At 41.1% G+C, this 18,114-nt stretch overlaps 1 protein-coding gene across 1 annotated transcript in view; it reads left to right on the top strand.

The window, feature by feature from the left end:
* Positions 1–14,256, top strand: part of ELAVL1 (ELAV like RNA binding protein 1) — a 250,650-nt gene extending 236,394 nt beyond the window's left edge. Inside the window, exon 7 of the mRNA XM_069216526.1 lies at positions 12,765–14,256. Coding sequence (XP_069072627.1) covers positions 12,765–13,086 — 322 coding nt within the window. The 3' untranslated portion in view covers positions 13,087–14,256. The remainder of the gene's footprint in view (positions 1–12,764) is intronic.
* Positions 14,257–18,114: the final 3,858 nt, after the last annotated feature.

Below are 18,114 nucleotides of genomic sequence, written 5' to 3'. Positions count from 1 at the left end.
GCCCTTACAACAATGCCTAGCATCACAGTGGTCTCAAGCACAGGGTCACCTTCTAGATCTGGTGTTAATAGACCGCCAAACTTACCTCTCGCTTCTGTGGTGGAACAACATAAATTTAAACAAGGGGCGGCCTTTTCAAGACCCAGTGCCACAATACGTAATAACAACAGATGCTTCCATGACAGGGTGGGGAGCACACCTCGATCAACACAGCATACAAGGACAATGGAACGTACATCAAACAAAACTGCATATCAATCACCTAGAACTTCTTGCAGTTTTTCAAGCACTAAAAGCTTTCCAACCAATAATAGTTCACAAATACATTCTCGTCAAAACAGACAACATGACAACAATGTATTATCTAAACAAGCAGGGAGGGACGCACTCCACGCAGTTAAGCATGTTAGCACAAAAAATTTGGCATTGGGCAATTCACAACCAAATTCGCCTAATTGCACAGTTTATACCAGGGATACAAAATCAACTCGCAGACAATCTCTCTCGAGATCACCAACAGGTCCACGAATGGGAAATTCACCCCCAAATACTGAACACTTATTTCAAACTCTGGGGAACACCTCAGATAGACTTGTTTGCGACAAGGGAGAACGCAAAATGCCAAAACTTCGCATCCAGATACCCACACAAACAATCCCAAGGCAATGCCCTATGGATGAACTGGTCAGGGATATTTGCTTACGCTTTTCCTCCTCTCCCTCTCCTTCCTTACCTGGTAAACAAACTCAGTCAAAGCAAACTCAAACTCATATTGATAGCACCAACTTGGGCAAGGCAACCCTGGTACACAACGCTGCTAGACCTATCAGTGGTACCCTGCATCAAATTGCCCAACAGGCCAGATCTGTTGACACAGCACAACCAAAAGATCAGACACCCAGATCCAGCATCGCTGAATCTAGCAATCTGGCTCCTGAAATCCTAGAATTCGGGCACTTACAACTTACCCAAGAATGTATGGAAGTCATAAAACAAGCAAGAAGGCCATCCACCAGGCACTGCTATGCAAGTAAATGGAAGAGGTTTGTTTGCTACTGCCATATTAATCAAATACAACCATTACACACAACTCCAGAACATGTAGTGGGTTACTTGCTTCACTTACAAAAATCTAACCTAGCTTTCTCTTCCATTAAGATTCACCTTGCAGCAATATCTGCATACCTGCAGACTACCTATTCAACTTCCCTATATAAAATACCAGTCATTAAAGCATTCATGGAGGGCCTTAGGAGAATTATACCACCAAGAACACTACCTGTTCCTTCATGGAACCTAAATGTTGTCCTAACTAGACTTATGGGTCCACCTTTTGAACCCATGCACTCCTGCGACATACAGTTCCTAACCTGGAAGGTGGCATTTCTCATCGCCATTACTTCCCTGAGAAGAGTAAGCGAGATTCAGGCGTTTACTATACAGGAACCTTTTATACAACTACACAAAAATAAAGTCGTCCTAAGGACCAATCCTAAATTTTTGCCAAAGGTTATTTCACCGTTCCATCTAAATCAAACAGTGGAACTTCCGGTGTTCTTTCCACAGCCAGATACCGTAGCTGAAAGGGCACTACATACATTAGATGTCAAAAGAGCATTAATGTATTACATTGACAGAACAAAGAACATCAGAAAGACTAAACAACTCTTTATTGCATTTCAAAAACCTCATGCAGGAAACCCAATTTCAAAACAAGGTATAGCCAGATGGATAGTTAAATGCATCCAAATCTGCTACCTTAAAGCTAAACGACAGCTGCCCATTACACCAAGGGCACACTCAACCAGAAAGAAAGGTGCTACCATGGCCTTTCTAGGAAACATCCCAATGCAAGAAATATGTAAGGCAGCCACATGGTCTACGCCTCACACATTCACCAAGCACTACTGTGTAGACGTGTTATCCGCACAACAAGCCACAGTAGGTCAAGCTGTATTAAGGACATTATTTCAGACTACTTCCACTCCTACAGGCTGATCCACCGCTTTTGGGGAAATAACTGCTTACTAGTCTATTGCAGAACATGCGTATCTACAGCGACAGATGCCATCGAACTGAAAATGTCACTTACCCAGTGTACATCTGTTCGTGGCATCAGTCGCAGTAGATTCGCATGTGCCCACCCGCCTCCCCGGGAGCCTGTAGCAGTTTGGAAGTTACCTTCAATTATTTATATATGTATCATCTCAACCTTAAATAAGTGCATACTTAGTCACTCCATTGCATGGGCACTATTACTACAATTCAACTCCTACCTCACCCTCTGCGGGGAAAAACAATCGAGGATGGAGTCGACGCCCATGCGCAATGGAGACAAAAGGAGGAGTCACTCGGTCCCGTGACTCGAAAGACTTCTTCGAAGAAAAACAACTTGTAACACTCCGGCCCAACACCAGATGGCGAGCTATTGCAGAACATGCGAATCTACTGCGACTGATGCCACGAACAGATGTACACTGGGTAAGTGACATTTTCATTCCTGCCTGCGCCTCCTGTACTGGCTGGTAATATGGTTAATGAAGACACTCCCCCCGACCAACACCCCTGATCCTGCAAGTGTAGGGTCCACCACGCATCCATCTGACGGATGGCCTGGTGGAACCGTCCAAGGGGAGATTGACCGCAGCACCGTCTCTGGACTCCCTGCTCTGCCCCAGTCCACCACCCCAATGAAGTCACTGCCAGAACACAGTCCGTGGAAAACTGTCACTAAGCCCCCAGAATTATTAAAGTTTGGTGTAAGCGGGGGGTTGGGGGGTGGCGGTATATATTCTGGCTAATGATATATGGCACCTGTGGCGAAGACCAGATATCTCCATGTATTGGCCAAGATTGTCATGCCAGACCTTGTTGATAGCAAGAGGGAACCGTTGGTGTAGCAAGGTGGCCGTCCCCTGTGACCCTCTGGTAAACCTAGAGTGATAAAGCTGCGTGTATCCCATGCAAATAAGGAAAGGGCATCTGTACCCCTTAAGTGGAGTTTGTTGTAGATAAGCACTTCTGCAGTGTTTGACCTGTTTCAACACCACCCCTCACTTAAATGAGTCTAAAATGCCATTCATGTTCCAGTTCAAAAGGCGGACCGTGCTCGGAGTCTCAGTAGATAGTGGGGCAGTCAGGATACATGTAGAAATCAAGCTGGGGACTTACCAGGCGAGGCAAGCCTGGCTTAGTATTGAGCGCTTGTGTTCTTAGTGTTGTCTGGTGAGGTGCAAAGAAAACAAGTGTCCCAACCCCACACCTCAAGAAAATGAAGTACCTGTTGTGGAATTAAATAGGAGCTGCCACCAACTGGGCGACCAAATCCCCACTCTGCCCTTTGCACCAATCCCTAAAGCAATGCCAAAAGCCCAGTACAGAGAAAACAAACTGAAGAAGAGAAAGACCAAGGGGGTCCATTTGAGCCTCAGCAAGCTACCCACGTAAAGACAAAGTTATTATGTCGAGAGGAGTGCAGGCACACACATCCGTTCTTGGGTGCCATGCTCCTCACTAGGGTCACAGAGGCTACGGCCGAGGGTCCCCTCGCCCCGGTGCAAGTCACTGGCAGCCCAGGTGTGTGCATGAAGGGCCTCTCGATTTGAGCCAGGGGCTAATTGAGCATTGTGCGCTCTGTGCTGCGCAAGAAAGGGGCAGGAGAGGAGGGACCGCCACCTGCACCACCAACTTCACAGGGTCCCCCCATTGCCTTAAGAGTTAAGTGTTGTGGCACAGCTGCTCATGTAAGCCTCCGGGGCAGCATGAACAGTCCTCCTGTCGCCTGCTGTCCACAGCCCCGACCTCGTGCCCTCCTGAATGTAATTGAGAGCTGGCACCAAATGGCGGCTCTCCTCAGTCCCTAGCTTTCAGGGCAGCACGGATCCTTCTCCAGGGCCTGCTCCTGCGAGACACTGGGCACCGCCGACCTTAGCCCCATCAGTAGTTCCAGGTCTTTCTTAGGAACATGACCAAGTGTTTGGCAGAAATCTTTCAAGAGCCGGTGAAGATAAGGTTTTTCACACCCAGAACTGGAAAAAAATATATAGCGCTGCTCCAGAATACCGATTCTACATCGGAGATCTTGATTCTTCTGACTCATTAGTTCTACACACAGCACAGAAACAAGTGTTTGCGCAAGCACAAGTGATGTACCCCTTCATGGTGAGAGCCAGAAGCTCGATGCCAGAAAGGATGTTGCTGTGGGAGCAACAACACAATGGCATATTGCCAATTCGCTAGGGCTCCTCTGATGTCTTCCAGAGGCGTATAATGCACAAGAAGCAGTGGGTTGGGTCAGGAGACAAGACGAGCGCAAACACTTTTTTGTGTCTTAGATGAAGCTGAAACTGATTCCAGGGAAGTGAACACCCAGCTTCACCCTACGTAGACATGCATGGCCAAGAGTTATGCAGATAATGTCCAGAGGTCCACCAACACGTTATCAGTGTTCCCTTTCACTTTGAGTACATATAGGGGCCTCAGTTATCATGCTTGACAAAATAGGTGGGATGGGTTCTATAAATGTTATTGGGGTAGATGCTGTCTGCAAAGTCTTGGTTTCGGTGTGCATAGACTACTGGAATTGGTAAAGCTCCCATTAATCTTCAGTGTTCAGGCTAACAGCAGCAGTTCTTTCTAGCAGGATAAGCCTAAGACGTCCTTCTCTATAGAGAATTCAAAGATAACAGTTGTGGAACAAGTGGAGGTGTCTCTAGAAAAGTAGTGAATTGCCAACCATCCACCCTCCTCTATCACACAACTCCTGCGGGTTATTGGTTCCCAGGTGGGAGAAAATGACTACAGTCAAGTGGGTTCTTTGGTGGTACAGCAGAGATGCTGCTTGGAGTTCCACGCCACCAAACATACCACCATGACATCACGCACTCAATCATGAACGTAAACTACTGCAGGAGAAATTAAAAGCACTTCTCAGCGAGGTAGCCATTAAATCAGTGCTAACGCATCAGTGGAGCCAAGGATTGTACTCCTTGTACTTCCTCATTCCAAAGAACTATGGTACTTAGTGGCCTATACTAGCCTTCTCCTCATTAAACGTCTGCATATAACTGGCTAGAGGTGGGCCCTGTACATTTTTGCTGCAGTGGCATTAGTTTGTTTCCCTTTATTGATGATTGGTTAATAAAGAGAGGCTGGAAATTAGCAGTGTTCAGAACACACTTAAGTCATCGCTCCTGCTTTAGTCACTTCTGCCCTCATTAGATCCAGCCCTCCCTAGGTGCAGTATTAAATTCTCAGTTAAGTCCTGTCCCAATAAAGAGCGGGCGATGGCGTTTAAAAAAAAAAAAACAAAAAAAAGCTACGACTTTTTTTTATTATTTATTTTAAGATCTCACATCCTCTAATTTTGAGAACCGTAATGAAAATGTTGTGGATGATCGCCTTACCAATAGCTGTAGTGCTGCACTCTGTGCTGTATTTGCACCCACTTTAGGAGTCTGTCCAGGCAATAGTCACAAGTGATGGGTTAATTGGGAGACCTAGTGTTGGTGGAGCTTGCGAGTTCAGCACACTCGCACAACACGACAAAAAGTTGACATCTGGAAGACCATTTCCAGCCCCAGAGGTCCAGGTGACCATCACCAAAGGTGGGAGTGGACACCTTATCAAAATTACTGTTGAATTCCATACAAAAATGTCAAACCAATATTCAAAAGCTGACCGTTAATTCTTGGCTTTTTTTTTATACGCTCCTCCAAAAGAGAACAGTCTTGGATTGAGTTCAGAAACTCTGAGGACTCACTTTCCCCAGCTGTCAGCATTGACCTAAATGATCTGGCATTTGGACTGGTTCAGATGCAGAACCTAGGGTAAAATTCTATTGGGATGGGGAACAGCTTTACAAACCTGCTTTTCTGGATGAATTAAAAAGAACACTAGTGCAAAATAAATCCAAAAGTACTTCAACATTACTTCCACAAATGGTGGATTCCCACAGATGATGTATATGCCACAGTAGAAAACAAAGATGCCCGAGTATCTCTCGGAGGGACCCACAGACACCCAAACTTCAAGGAAATTAACCTAACGATTTTGCCCCCAAGTACCTTAGAAGGGTACCTCAGATGGGTACCTCAGAATACCTGATAAATGTTTTATATTTGAACTATATAAGTAGACCCCATAAAGCATTGGTGCATTAGCATACCCATCCATTGGACTACAGTTAGCAGCAGAAGCTACTTGCATGCAGCACAGACAGCATATGTCTAAGATTCCAGTCATCAATGCATTCAAATAGGGAAATCGTCCAAGGACATCACTGGTCCCCCACAAGGAACCTCAATTGCTCCATGCACTACATTTTGAAACACTGTTGTGAAATGCATAAACTTTCCTGGAAGATTGTATTTCTTGTGCAGTCACTTCTTAGTGAAAAGTAAGTGAGATAAAGGCATTAGCAGTTGAAGAGATGTACAGGGATAGTTGTCCTAAGGGCAAATCAATGTTACCTAAGTATAGTAGTTTACATCTTTTTTATATGAACGAAATCATTTACACCCAGAGACAGGAAGGACATTACCTATATTAGATGTTTTAAGAGCTCTTTTGCGTTACATTAGCATCATCCATTAAGAAGACAAAGCATCTTTGTTGCATGCACAAAACCTCAATTGCAAAACCCAATTTTCAAGTCAAGCCACGCGAGGTAGCTAGTTAAAGGTATTCATTTATGTTGGCTAAAGCAAATAGTATTCCGTATACTGCTCCTAGAGCTCATTCTAACAAGACAAATGAGTCCCAATAGCTATTAGGAGACTAACGGCTAACATATATACATAAGTAAGACTGCCATATGGTCAACAATACATAATTTACTGGTAGTATTCTGTGGGTGTGCTCTCTGTGCATGAGGCCGAACATGGACAAACTGCTTAAAGCTTCATTTACACATTGCTTGCTACCCACCCCATTTCAGAGTGCAGTGCTGCATAGTGTATGCACGTCACATACAGTAACACTTTCTACAGACTAAAAGTGGTTTCTGTGTGACTATTGGTTAACATTGTAATGGTGTTAATGTGCCTTCCCCTGATGTGGGTTCATTTTTCAGATGTTCTCGCACTATATGCTCATTCACAGTGGACTTGTACATAGTTAATGTAGTGCCTCGTGTTACTCCACTCACTTTATGCTTTCTTTGGGTAGAAACAGATGTAAGTGGAGTTGTTGTCCTGGTGTATTTTAGGCTTGAGCAAGGAGACATGGGATCTCTTGAGACTAGAAATGTCTTTTCAGAACAAGAACTTTCATACAGTGAAGTCCATCTCCAGCACGACAAGCTGCACACTGATTGTTACAGACAGGGTAAGTAGCAGTTTTCTTATGCTTGTGGTCCAAAGCTGATTGCCAGCTAAAGGAACAGTGGCACTGCTCCCGGTCTGGCATTCTCCTCTTATTAATTATTTAAATCTTGGACCAATCACTCCATTGGACCGTGCCTCTATTCCCTTGTTTGCAAGCTAAGTGACTAGGCATTTACATTTGATAACTAAATGAACTCTTCAAGAGGCCTTGTTGGAGTTGCCAAGTTTTTGGCCAGATCCTTAAAGCTATGTTTACAGGTGCAATATTTTGTTTTGCGCTTGTAAAAAGATTTACTGACAAGATTGTTGTCATTAAATCTACTCATGGACTGGAAATGGTGCGAAAGCGATAGTTTCAAAACTGAAATGTCCAGTGAATTTGCATACACCCACAAACATGTTTGAGTAGACACGTGCTCCCTCCACCTCCTTCCTAGTCTGGAAAATTTTGGAAATTGCCATGAGTAAAATTATTTTAGGAAAAAATACTTTTTCCTTTCACCCACAGAGAAATGTAACTGAATCTGTACTTGATCAGCAGATTTTCAAATGAGGAAATATACAGTTGTATAGTACTCATGCAAAAATTAAATTTATATAGGTTTGTTGTGGCGTCGGCTGGAAACGTGCAACTCACATGTCCAGTTTTATTCATTGTAACCTTTGTGTATGTCTGGCAGCACTAAATCTGTACAGACTGTGTACTTTTGTGACTATATAATTCTAAATAAGTTTATTTTGGCAGAAACCCAAAAAGTTCCAAAAATAAATATTAATAGCACAGAATAATAAAACAAAGTAAAATATCCGCGCCATACAACAGACAAGAGACAGTTGGCAGCATGAGTTAGTGATAAACACTACATATCAGTACTACGAGCTGAAAAGATAAAGGTCTTACAGCGACTGTTAAAAAAGAAAAGAAAAAAAAAGCAAGCCATTAATCCCTATAACCCATGAGTGAATAACTGCTAGATCCAAGTCATTTGACCACTGATAGTCTTTTAGCCCGCATCGACCCTAAAATTACAGCTACTCTGCAAGCGTGCAGGATACAAGGGTTCGTTCTCAGGCACCTCTGGGCAACAGAATGGCTAGTGGTGCCCAGCTGTTTACAGATCAGAGCCAAACATTCAGAGTAGAACTGGGCATATGAGCAGGACATGTGGAACAGACTCAACATGGTCATTACAAAAGGGACACTTAGCGGACTCAGACCCAGCATATTTTACAGTAAAGGACTGTAGGAAGTTGGCTCTGCATGTGCTATTTCAAAGTAAGGAATAGCATGCACAGAGTCCAAGGGTTCCCCTTAGAGGTAAGATAGTGGCAAAAAGAGATAATACTAATGCTCTATTTTGTGGTAGTGTGGTCGAGCAGTAGGCTTATCAAAGGAGTAGTGTTAAGCATTTGTTGTACATACACACAGGCAATAAATGAGGAACACACACTCAGAGACAAATCCAGCCAATAGGTTTTGTTATAGAAAAATATCTTTTCTTGGTTTATTTTAAGAACCACAGGTTCAAATTCTACATGTAATATCTCATTTGAAAGGTATTGCAGGTAAGTACTTTAGGAACTTTGAATAATTACAGTAGCATTTATACTTTTTACATAAAACACAAATAGCTGTTTTAAAAGTGGACACTGCAATTTTCACAGTTCCTGGGGGAGGTAAAATATTGTTAGTTTTAACAGGTAAGTAAGTCACTTACAGGTCTCAGTTTTGGGTCCAAGGTAGCCTACCGTTGGGGGTTCAGAGCAACCCCAAAGTTATCACACCAGCAGCTCAGGGCCGGTCAGGTGCAAAGGTCAAAGAGGTATCCAAAACACATAGGCTTCAATGGAGAGAAGGGGGTGCCCCGGTTCCAGTCTGCCAGCAGGTAAGTACCTGCGTCTTCGGAGGGCAGACCAGGGGGGTTTTGTAGAAGCCTTTTAAGACTTAACTTTTTGAAGCCTGTGTCCTGGTATAATGGAGGCAAAGGCGTATTAGAGGGGAAGGAGGCTAGCGATCATAAGAATCTGTTCACCGATTGTCTAAGGTGGGAACGTCACTATAGGCCCATAGTTCAGCCCCATAGACTGTGGCACCAAGAGCCTTGGCCACATACACCTGCAAGGCAGGAGCTATGGGTTTAGTTTAAGAAGTCCAATGTTCTTTTAAAATAGCACCAACATACTGCATGTGTTTTAACAGAGCCATAGTAATATGTGGATACCATAACATGTTGGTAGGAGTTTAATCCCCAAGTAGTTAAATGAGCCAATCCCCCTCTAATGCCTTCCCCCTAAGACTAAAGTGCCCTTGACCTTTCTACGATGTGTGTGGATCATATATTTTGTATTAGCTATATTTATTTCTAAGCCACGGTCATCACAGAAAGCACCAGGTTTGCTGAGAAGTTGTTGGAGGCCACTCCTTTTTTTTTGTATCAAAAGGGTGTCATCTGCGAATAGCAGTATGGGGACTTTTGCATTGTCTAAGGTAGGAGCTTCCGAATAGCATTCCAACAAATACTCCATTTAGGTATTAAGGAAAAAAGAGTAAAGGGGCCAATACACACCCCTGGTGTACGCCTTTCTGCACAGGGATCTTATCAGTCAGTTGGCCCAGTGCTCCCCATCGAATCCAGGCATATTTTTATCATGGAGCCTAACTAATAAGGAAAGTACATCGCAGGGCATACCCATCTCTTTCAAGACCCACCACAGCCTTGGTCGCGGAACCAAGTCAAAAGTGGATTTTGGATTGACAAAAGCGACCATACAAGTCACCCCTGCCAATCAAGTCTTTTGTGACTAATTATTAGACTCCTTATTTTTTTTTGCATTGTGCCTTTAATGACTTTACACTTTTTCTTTATTGTAAGTATTTGCATGCATCAAACATGTTTTATTCAGTGAGTAGTATTTAAAGGGGGCTTATAACTATCTGTAACAGTTGTATGTGTTTCAAGTTTATTTTTTTATTTTGTTTTTGGGATGAGTTCTAGTTAAAAGCAAGTTTCATGACCGCTAAGCTAAACTGCCTTCCATTTTTTCAAATTGAAACAATTGTTTAAGTGCAGTTTATTTTGAAAGAAAACAATTACCCATTCTTCCTTCCATTTTTCATGTAATGTAACATAGCACTCTTGGAGCATCATGAAGAGCCTCAAATAGTTACGTTTTGCAAATGTGTGCACACTTTCATTATGGATCCACAGTGAGCAAAGCTTGCAGCATTTCCTTCAAACTCTTCCCCTATACTTAGTGAATGCTTCGCATTAATGTAGGACAAGTTAAGAGAACCTAAAACAAAACCAGTGGTCCAAGCCAATTCCAACTTCACATTTACAAAATAACTTCTGATTACTTGTTGACCATGGGTGAGTTTCTTGTATAGAGTGCAGCAATAACAGTAAATGTCCTGAAAGGCTATGACTATTCAGCTGGGTAACTGAAACAGAGTGGAAGGAAATGGACAAGGAGTGATAGGAAGGACTTGAGTGGTTAAGACTTTAGTGATACTCAATCTACAGCAAATTGAATGACCACTCCCCTGTCCATCACCACCCCAGGGGTGGTGCCCAGAGCTGCTCCAGAGGGTCCCTGCGATCTGCCATCTTTGTTTGTGCTAAAATGGAGTTCACAAATATTTTTCAAGGAGTACTATTTCCTGGTCTACTTTTGTAAATTCTTGTGAATTCATGAAAGCCATAAATCTGCACTAAAACAAGGACATATACTGTGGGTGCACTTTTATGACTTTCTTTGAGAATTCAGCCCCTAATTAGATATGGCATTAATCAAGACCTTTTTTTTTTTCTTTTTTTTTTTTTTTTAAACAGTTCTGTCTCTATCCATCTATAGACTGACTTCGCAGAGTGACTGCATTCTGCTCTTTCATAAGGAGCATATTGGCACACAAAGTAGTTTTATTCAGTGCCAGGAACGTTTGTGTGCTTTTTGAGAATAAAACAAATTGTCAATCTTTGTTATTATGGTGTTGGAGCAACAGCTCTCACAGCCATAAAGTTGTACAAAAACAATGTCAAAACCATATACACATTGACAAAACCAAAAGGCTGACCGCAAATGTCAGACTGTTTGGCTTTGCCAGTGTTTGTTTATTTTCATGTTTTCCATAAACATTTTGAAACTTGTTACACTGATTTTTCAACTATTGATATTTTTTAAAAATACTAGCATGCATCAACACACAGTTTACTAAATGATGCTTCAAAGAAATAGTACCTGAAATTTCACAGGTTAATAAAACTTTTTTTTCTAGTTGCATTTTTGTGAACAATTTATTTTGAAAGCAAATAATCTTTAATCTTGCTTCCAAAATTCTGCAAATATTTGCGTCTGATAAGAGTGCATTATGGGAGCATTATATGTAGCCTCGTATTGTTGTGCTTTGCAAACGTGTATTCTGAATGAATATCTTTTATTTTAATCCAATTAAAAGTATAATCATAAAAACATGAATCACATAACTCACTCATTAAAACCAAAAGCAGAGCATACAAAATTCATATAAATATCCCAAAAAATCCCCTCAAAACTAAGAGGGATACAGTATTTATACCCATATTCAAAGAAAAGGGGGTGCCAAAACATCATAAAATCCCTTAGTTTATCACCTTGTTCCAGTGAAGTGCAATCTTCAAGAAAGAACAAACTGCCATGGCCACCTAGCTTTTGGAGCTAGAGAAAGGCAGGTCAAAATTGATTTGAACGCTTTGCTGTGAGTAGCAGGAGCAGATACCTCTTTTCTAGGAAGATCATAATACCTGCAATACAGAACTAAGTGCTCTAGGGTCTAAAGTGATCCACCATCACAGGGACAAGTCTTAATTGCCAACATGTATACATTTCTTAATACTAGAACCACTGTCAGTAGTGCAGTCGAAGGTTTACAACATTTCCTTAGAGTGCTCACCCTAATAATAAAGATTTGTATTAATGAACCATAAATACAAGTTCAAACGGCATTAACATATGGACACAAATATCACCTTAACTGCAGACAATGCTCTTCCCTGGTCCATAATGTGGTACTGTAAATTGGCAGCAAAGGGGTTTGTGCTGCAGGGGGTTGGGCCTACTTGTCTTAAGGACAGCACAGACATGAAAACCTGTTGTCCTTGACCCCAAACAATGTCCTGTGTGTTTGGCTATTGGAATTCCACATCTGTGTAAACGTTTTCCTTGCTCTTTAAAGCAGGACCTGTTAAGTTGTGATTTATACCCATGCATTTTGGTGGGTTAACAACTTTTCCCAGAGCATGACATAGTCTACCAGAAGAAGTGGTATTCGCTATTATAGGTACTATCATTTGTGAGACTTTGCTCAATACGATTATTTAGATCTCTTTTCTGTTCAGCTCATTGGTGTTTTTTTATATTTTCAATTGTTGTTGTTTGAAACATATCTCTTTGTTTTGATAGGTTTTCCCCTATGGCAGTAGATCACATGAGTGGAATATCTAACGTAAATGTACCAGGAAGTACAGCTGGCTGGTGCATCTTCATCTACAACCTTGGCCAAGATGCTGATGAGGGAATCTTGTGGCAGATGTTTGGTCCATTTGGCGCAGTAACCAACGTGAAGGTTATTCGTGATTTCAACACCAACAAGTGCAAAGGCTTTGGTTTTGTAACCATGACAAACTATGACGAAGCTGCAATGGCAATAGCCAGTTTGAATGGCTATCGCCTGGGAGAGAAAATTTTACAGGTTTCCTTCAAAACCAGCAAATCTCACAAATAACCTGCTCATCCGTTTTGTACTGAAGAATTAAGATTGACAGAAGTTGGATAATTTTTGTTAGTGTAAAACTCATTTTGCGCCAATTTTCACGTGTTTGTCTTAGTCTAAATGAAAAGTGAAAAGGTTTTTTATACTCTGGGATGCAACTTACATGTTCAAATGTTTGCGAGATCCCACGACTTTAGACCAATTTTAATTTCCTTAAGTTATTTACGTTAAGTATAAAAAATGAAATGAGTAGGTCACATAAACTATACCATATTGATGGTGGTAAATATACGCATGCTTTACCGTATGAGACTTCTTAGGTTGATCCATGGAACATTGCGTTTTTCAAAAACTTTTGTTACTCAAATAGAACTTGCTATTCTGGCATTCTCAAAGTTCTAGTTTTTCCTTCTCTATACCTTGAAAAGTCTTGACATCACTGAGAACTCAGTTGGCTGTTAATTGCCTTGCAAAATTACTTTCTCAGTAATGGTTCTCAGAAGATGCTTTGGCTTTTTAAAAAGAAGGGTCATGTAAGAAGCGGCATGCCTGTTTAAGTTTTTCTTAAACATCCATTAAATTACATAGGTTACACTAAGCATAAACATCCTACCTGTCATATTACAAGTTTTAAAATATTTTCATTATCCCAGCTTTTCAAAGGGGAGGACCAAAGTTTCTTTGAAACTCAGTAAAGTTTCCAGATCACTATTTGAACTCTACAAAGTGGTATTTTGCTTCTTAATCATACTGAGCAGTTTCTACCCAGCGGCTGCAAGCATTGGTGTTCTACCAGATACTCAACACTTCAAGATACTTTACGGTTTCGGAGATCATTAATAGTTTGAATTCATAAGGATAGTTCCATTTTGTAAAATGTAAAGAAACGTCATGAACATTTGAGCATTGTGTCACTCGCATCCCTTGTGAGCTCTAGTTTTCTATTTTAATAGCTTTTCGTTTTGATAATGATTTACCTAAGAAACATTCTGAACTTTCAAGTTAGTTATTAACCAAAATATTTGATTTGTAGATATGAAAAAGAATCCCCTAAACTTTCTGCAGATTGCCTTGAATTTTGAGTTATTCTGTTTGTTAATTTTCTTTTGCTTTTTTGTGTTTGTTTTTGTTCGTTTTACTTTTGCATTTAAGACCATTAAATTTGATTTTGTTTTGCTCAAATTTTGTTTTCGTTTTTTATTTTAAATTATTATTTTTTAGTAGTTTCTCCACTAACTACTTGATTGTCATTGAAGAGTTACTCACATTCTTTCTAGAATAGCAAATAAGATTTAGCCAGCTTGATCTCTCTGAATATGCGTGTAAGCGTTGACATACCCAGAGGCATCTAAAAAACAGCTGGGAGCGCAACCAGTGAAATACACGTCTAAAGTATCTAGAAACATTAGATTGTCACTTGTGACACATTAAGTGAATTGTTTTCCAAAAACAGTCATGTCGAATTTTTTTCTATTCAAATTTGTGAAACAAACATGGGCTTAGATTTGGTTCAGTCTGTTTGAAAGTTCTAATTGTCAGTTTTGTGCAATTTAATAACAAACGGTCAGGCTGCATTGCTGAAGTCCTGCATTGATTATAACCAGGGACATTAGGATTTTAAAAGGAAACGCAGTGCCATTTTACTGAATTATGTTGCAGAGAAAAACAAATGATGTGGCATATTCCTAATCCTATTTTCCTACTGTTACATTTCATCATACATAGAAATTTAGATGGAAACCACTGTTCGATGAATAAAGGTTTCTTACAGAAAAAGTTCACAAAATTAGCAAATACTTTTCAACATGCTGTTGTCTATGGAAGCGCAGGCGCGCTTGTTAGTACTTTCCTGTTTACTTTTCGTAATGCAGCAGTTAATCTAAAGCATATAAAATCTTGCACATAGCCAAAAACAAATGGAAATTTACACACTTCCACCATACCGCCCAGTTGACAACACTCAATTCAAGTTATGTTCAATCAAAGTAAGCCATTCTGAATCATGGTAAAGCCCCAGGTCCCTGACAGCAAACAAAAACATTTGAGGGGAAAAAAGGAATGCATATGCAGGGTTCCTCCTTCCCATTTCCAGTGAGTTGTATCCATTATGAATATTAACACAAGCTAGTCTAAATGTTCATCACTTTAATTTCTAAATACCGCAATTAGCAGGCGAATGGTGACCGGCTTACTTTTGCAAAGTGTTGATAGAATTATTGAATTCTACATGCAGTATTTAGCTTACCATTTGATACATCTTAGGAAGAATTTTTTTTTTTTGTGCAAATTATGAAGCAGGTTGGACTTTCAAGTGCTACAAATACTTTTTTGATAATACTGTGACCTAGAAATGACATTATTACTGTAGGCCAGTTCATAACTGTGCATTAGGTTATCTAGGGCATACAATCTTAATAAAAAAGGATAGATGAAGTAAGACACCAGTTTGTAGCATGTGATGCTGTAGATCTCCTGCTCTGCACACTCCTGCCTTCTAGTGTCGGGCATAAACGTTCATAAAAGCACATGCACAAGGGCAGACTGTGCCTCTTTTTTTTTTTTTTTTTTTTTTTCTGCCGTCGGGTTGAGACATACTTTTCAAATTCAGCCTCAATCAGCATCTTTTTAACTCCAGTGACCAGAATCGCCAGCTGCAGAATCGAAAGATCCTTTTTCTACTACTCTTTGAATTTGATCAGAGGGATTCCCAATGCAGCAATGCACTTTCCAGCTGCATTAGTTTTTGAGGCTTTCCTTGTTTGGAGGAGGTGTATCTTGCTGTTGCGAGCTGTGTTGTCAACCGAGTTTGAAGGTGCATGACTAAATTGGGCATCTCGGGTTGTCCGAGTGTTTATCACTTTGGCCTTTGCAGCATCTTTGATGTTATGAACCGAACACTCAGTTCTTGCTTATAAGCAAGAACAACATTTGCAGGCATTTTTGTTTAGAAAAAGCCCCACTGGCTGCAATTTGAGATTTGAGTTGTCCTGATGGTAGTCATTGTAGCACTGCCTCAGATCCTCCCCATCACCAGATGGGTTTATTTTGAAGGGTGGGTTCTGTGGGTCAGATTGGGTTGCATTATCAGTCACTTTATGTTAACAGTACCTTTTGTGGCTACTGTGGTGGTGTGAGAGTTGTGCTTGGTGGAGTTGGTCGTGCTGTGCTGATGTTGCTGCATGCTCCTTTGGGGATTGAGTAATTTTGGAGTTCCACTGAAATAACTAACTCAAAGAAAAGATCCATGTTTTAAAGGTTTTCATCTGCCTCCTGATGTGGAGGTTGAGCCAAAATTTTCAGAGATTGAATGGAGTTAAGTTTCTCTCACCCGACGTTGGCACACCTAAGTCAAGAATGTGTACTTTTGATTCTAAGGTCCGAGTCCTTTACTCAAGGCTTCTCTGGAGCTGTGATGGCACACTGTGCCGAACGACTGCAGGGACAGTGGCAGAAACAGACTGTTGAGGCCTCCTGGTCAAAGTGTTGGGGCTCCACGCCAGGCACTCTCAAGAGTGGTACTTGGTCTTTTGAAAGCTTAACACTAGGGGGGGCAATCCTCGGCTGCAGTTTGAGGTGTTGGGGCCTTTGATGTAACCTTTTTGCCTGAGTGCAGGTTTCCCGGGAGATCCTAAAGCTTGTTCTTTATCGACAAACGCTGTCTGGAGAGGGTTCATGGACTTTGTTCCTCTTGACCTTTTGTTCCTCTTGACCAGCTGCAAGATCAGATTGGCCTTCCTCATCAGAGCAAGTCCCTCGAGGTCTTCAGATTCAAAGATCAGCTTTGGCTGTATAGGTCTGTATTGATGCATTTTATTATGCTTCCACAGATGCGCTCTCATGTAGCAGATGGTCTTTGTTTTTAAAGTCCCGGAATACCAAACAGTTCGAAGTAAGAAGTGCTTGCATTCTCTGATGGTCTGACCACAGGAACTTTGAATTTCATCAGTACAAACAACCCCATTTAATTCCGTAGAGTTGTTGAAATTCTCTGTGCTGGAACTGGTGATTCTGGTCACTGGAAGTAAATTATGTTGATGGTAGGTCAGTGGTCCCAGAGCTCGAGACCCAGTGAGAGATTATTTTTTTTTTTACCTGAGATGAAGCCTTCATTAGGGAGGAAGTAAAAGTTATCTTGCAACCGAAAGTCATGCTTAAAGAAAAACAGCCTGCAAACATCAATGCCTAACTCTTAATGTCAGGAGTCCACAGAGCAATTGAATCTTTAGCCCTACAAACTACAGATTGATATTTACAGAGTAAGTAACATTTTCCTTTATTTCCAGACAAAAAAACTATTGTAGTAAATTTGCAAGAAATAATTCAACTGCAACTTGCTCACACCGAAGCGATGATGCTGGTACAGACCATGATTATTGCCATTATCACCTCACCAGCCCGCATGTTCAAAGCGGCATCGATAGAGTAGAAACACAAGCTCCTGTGGATATTGACCCAGTGTCAGTGGATGATTAGTATCCTAAACTGCACATTTTTGATGGCTTGATTCTCCTCGATGCTGTTAAGTAAACGCCTTGCAAGCTAATTTTGGGTTGATGGCTGTGCCATCTACAGTTTGGTTACAACTGTATGATGTAATGTTTCTCGACGTGAACATTTATACATGGTAGAAATTAGAAACATTGAAAGATGGACACTGGATGGCTCATAAATGTCGACCCTAGAAAACGTGCCAGCTACACAGCCAGATACCTTGTATCATCTTTGTTCTAGTTCTTAATTGCATAGCTTTTAGTTATTTTGAATTTTATAGTTGTGTTGAGGTTGTTTTATTTCCTGATAAACTGCTTTTTTCCATCCTAGACCGTTCTTTGATGCTTATAAGATAGCAATTGAAAAGGGTGGAGTTAAAGTTCTTTTTGGACCTCCTGCAAAAAATATTTACAGTGAAGATTTTCGCTGTGATGTGTGAAGTGCAATTCCTTTAGTTCTACATGTACATTTAAAATGTTGTGTGAAATGGATGTCCACTAATACCCATCATCTACTATAAAATAAGCAGGCCCGCAAAAAAGAGCTTGC

The sequence above is a fragment of the Pleurodeles waltl genome, chromosome 12, assembly GCF_031143425.1.
Source record: "Pleurodeles waltl isolate 20211129_DDA chromosome 12, aPleWal1.hap1.20221129, whole genome shotgun sequence".
Classification (NCBI taxonomy): Eukaryota; Metazoa; Chordata; class Amphibia; order Caudata; family Salamandridae; genus Pleurodeles; species Pleurodeles waltl.
This window is presented reverse-complemented; position numbering and strand designations above follow the sequence as displayed.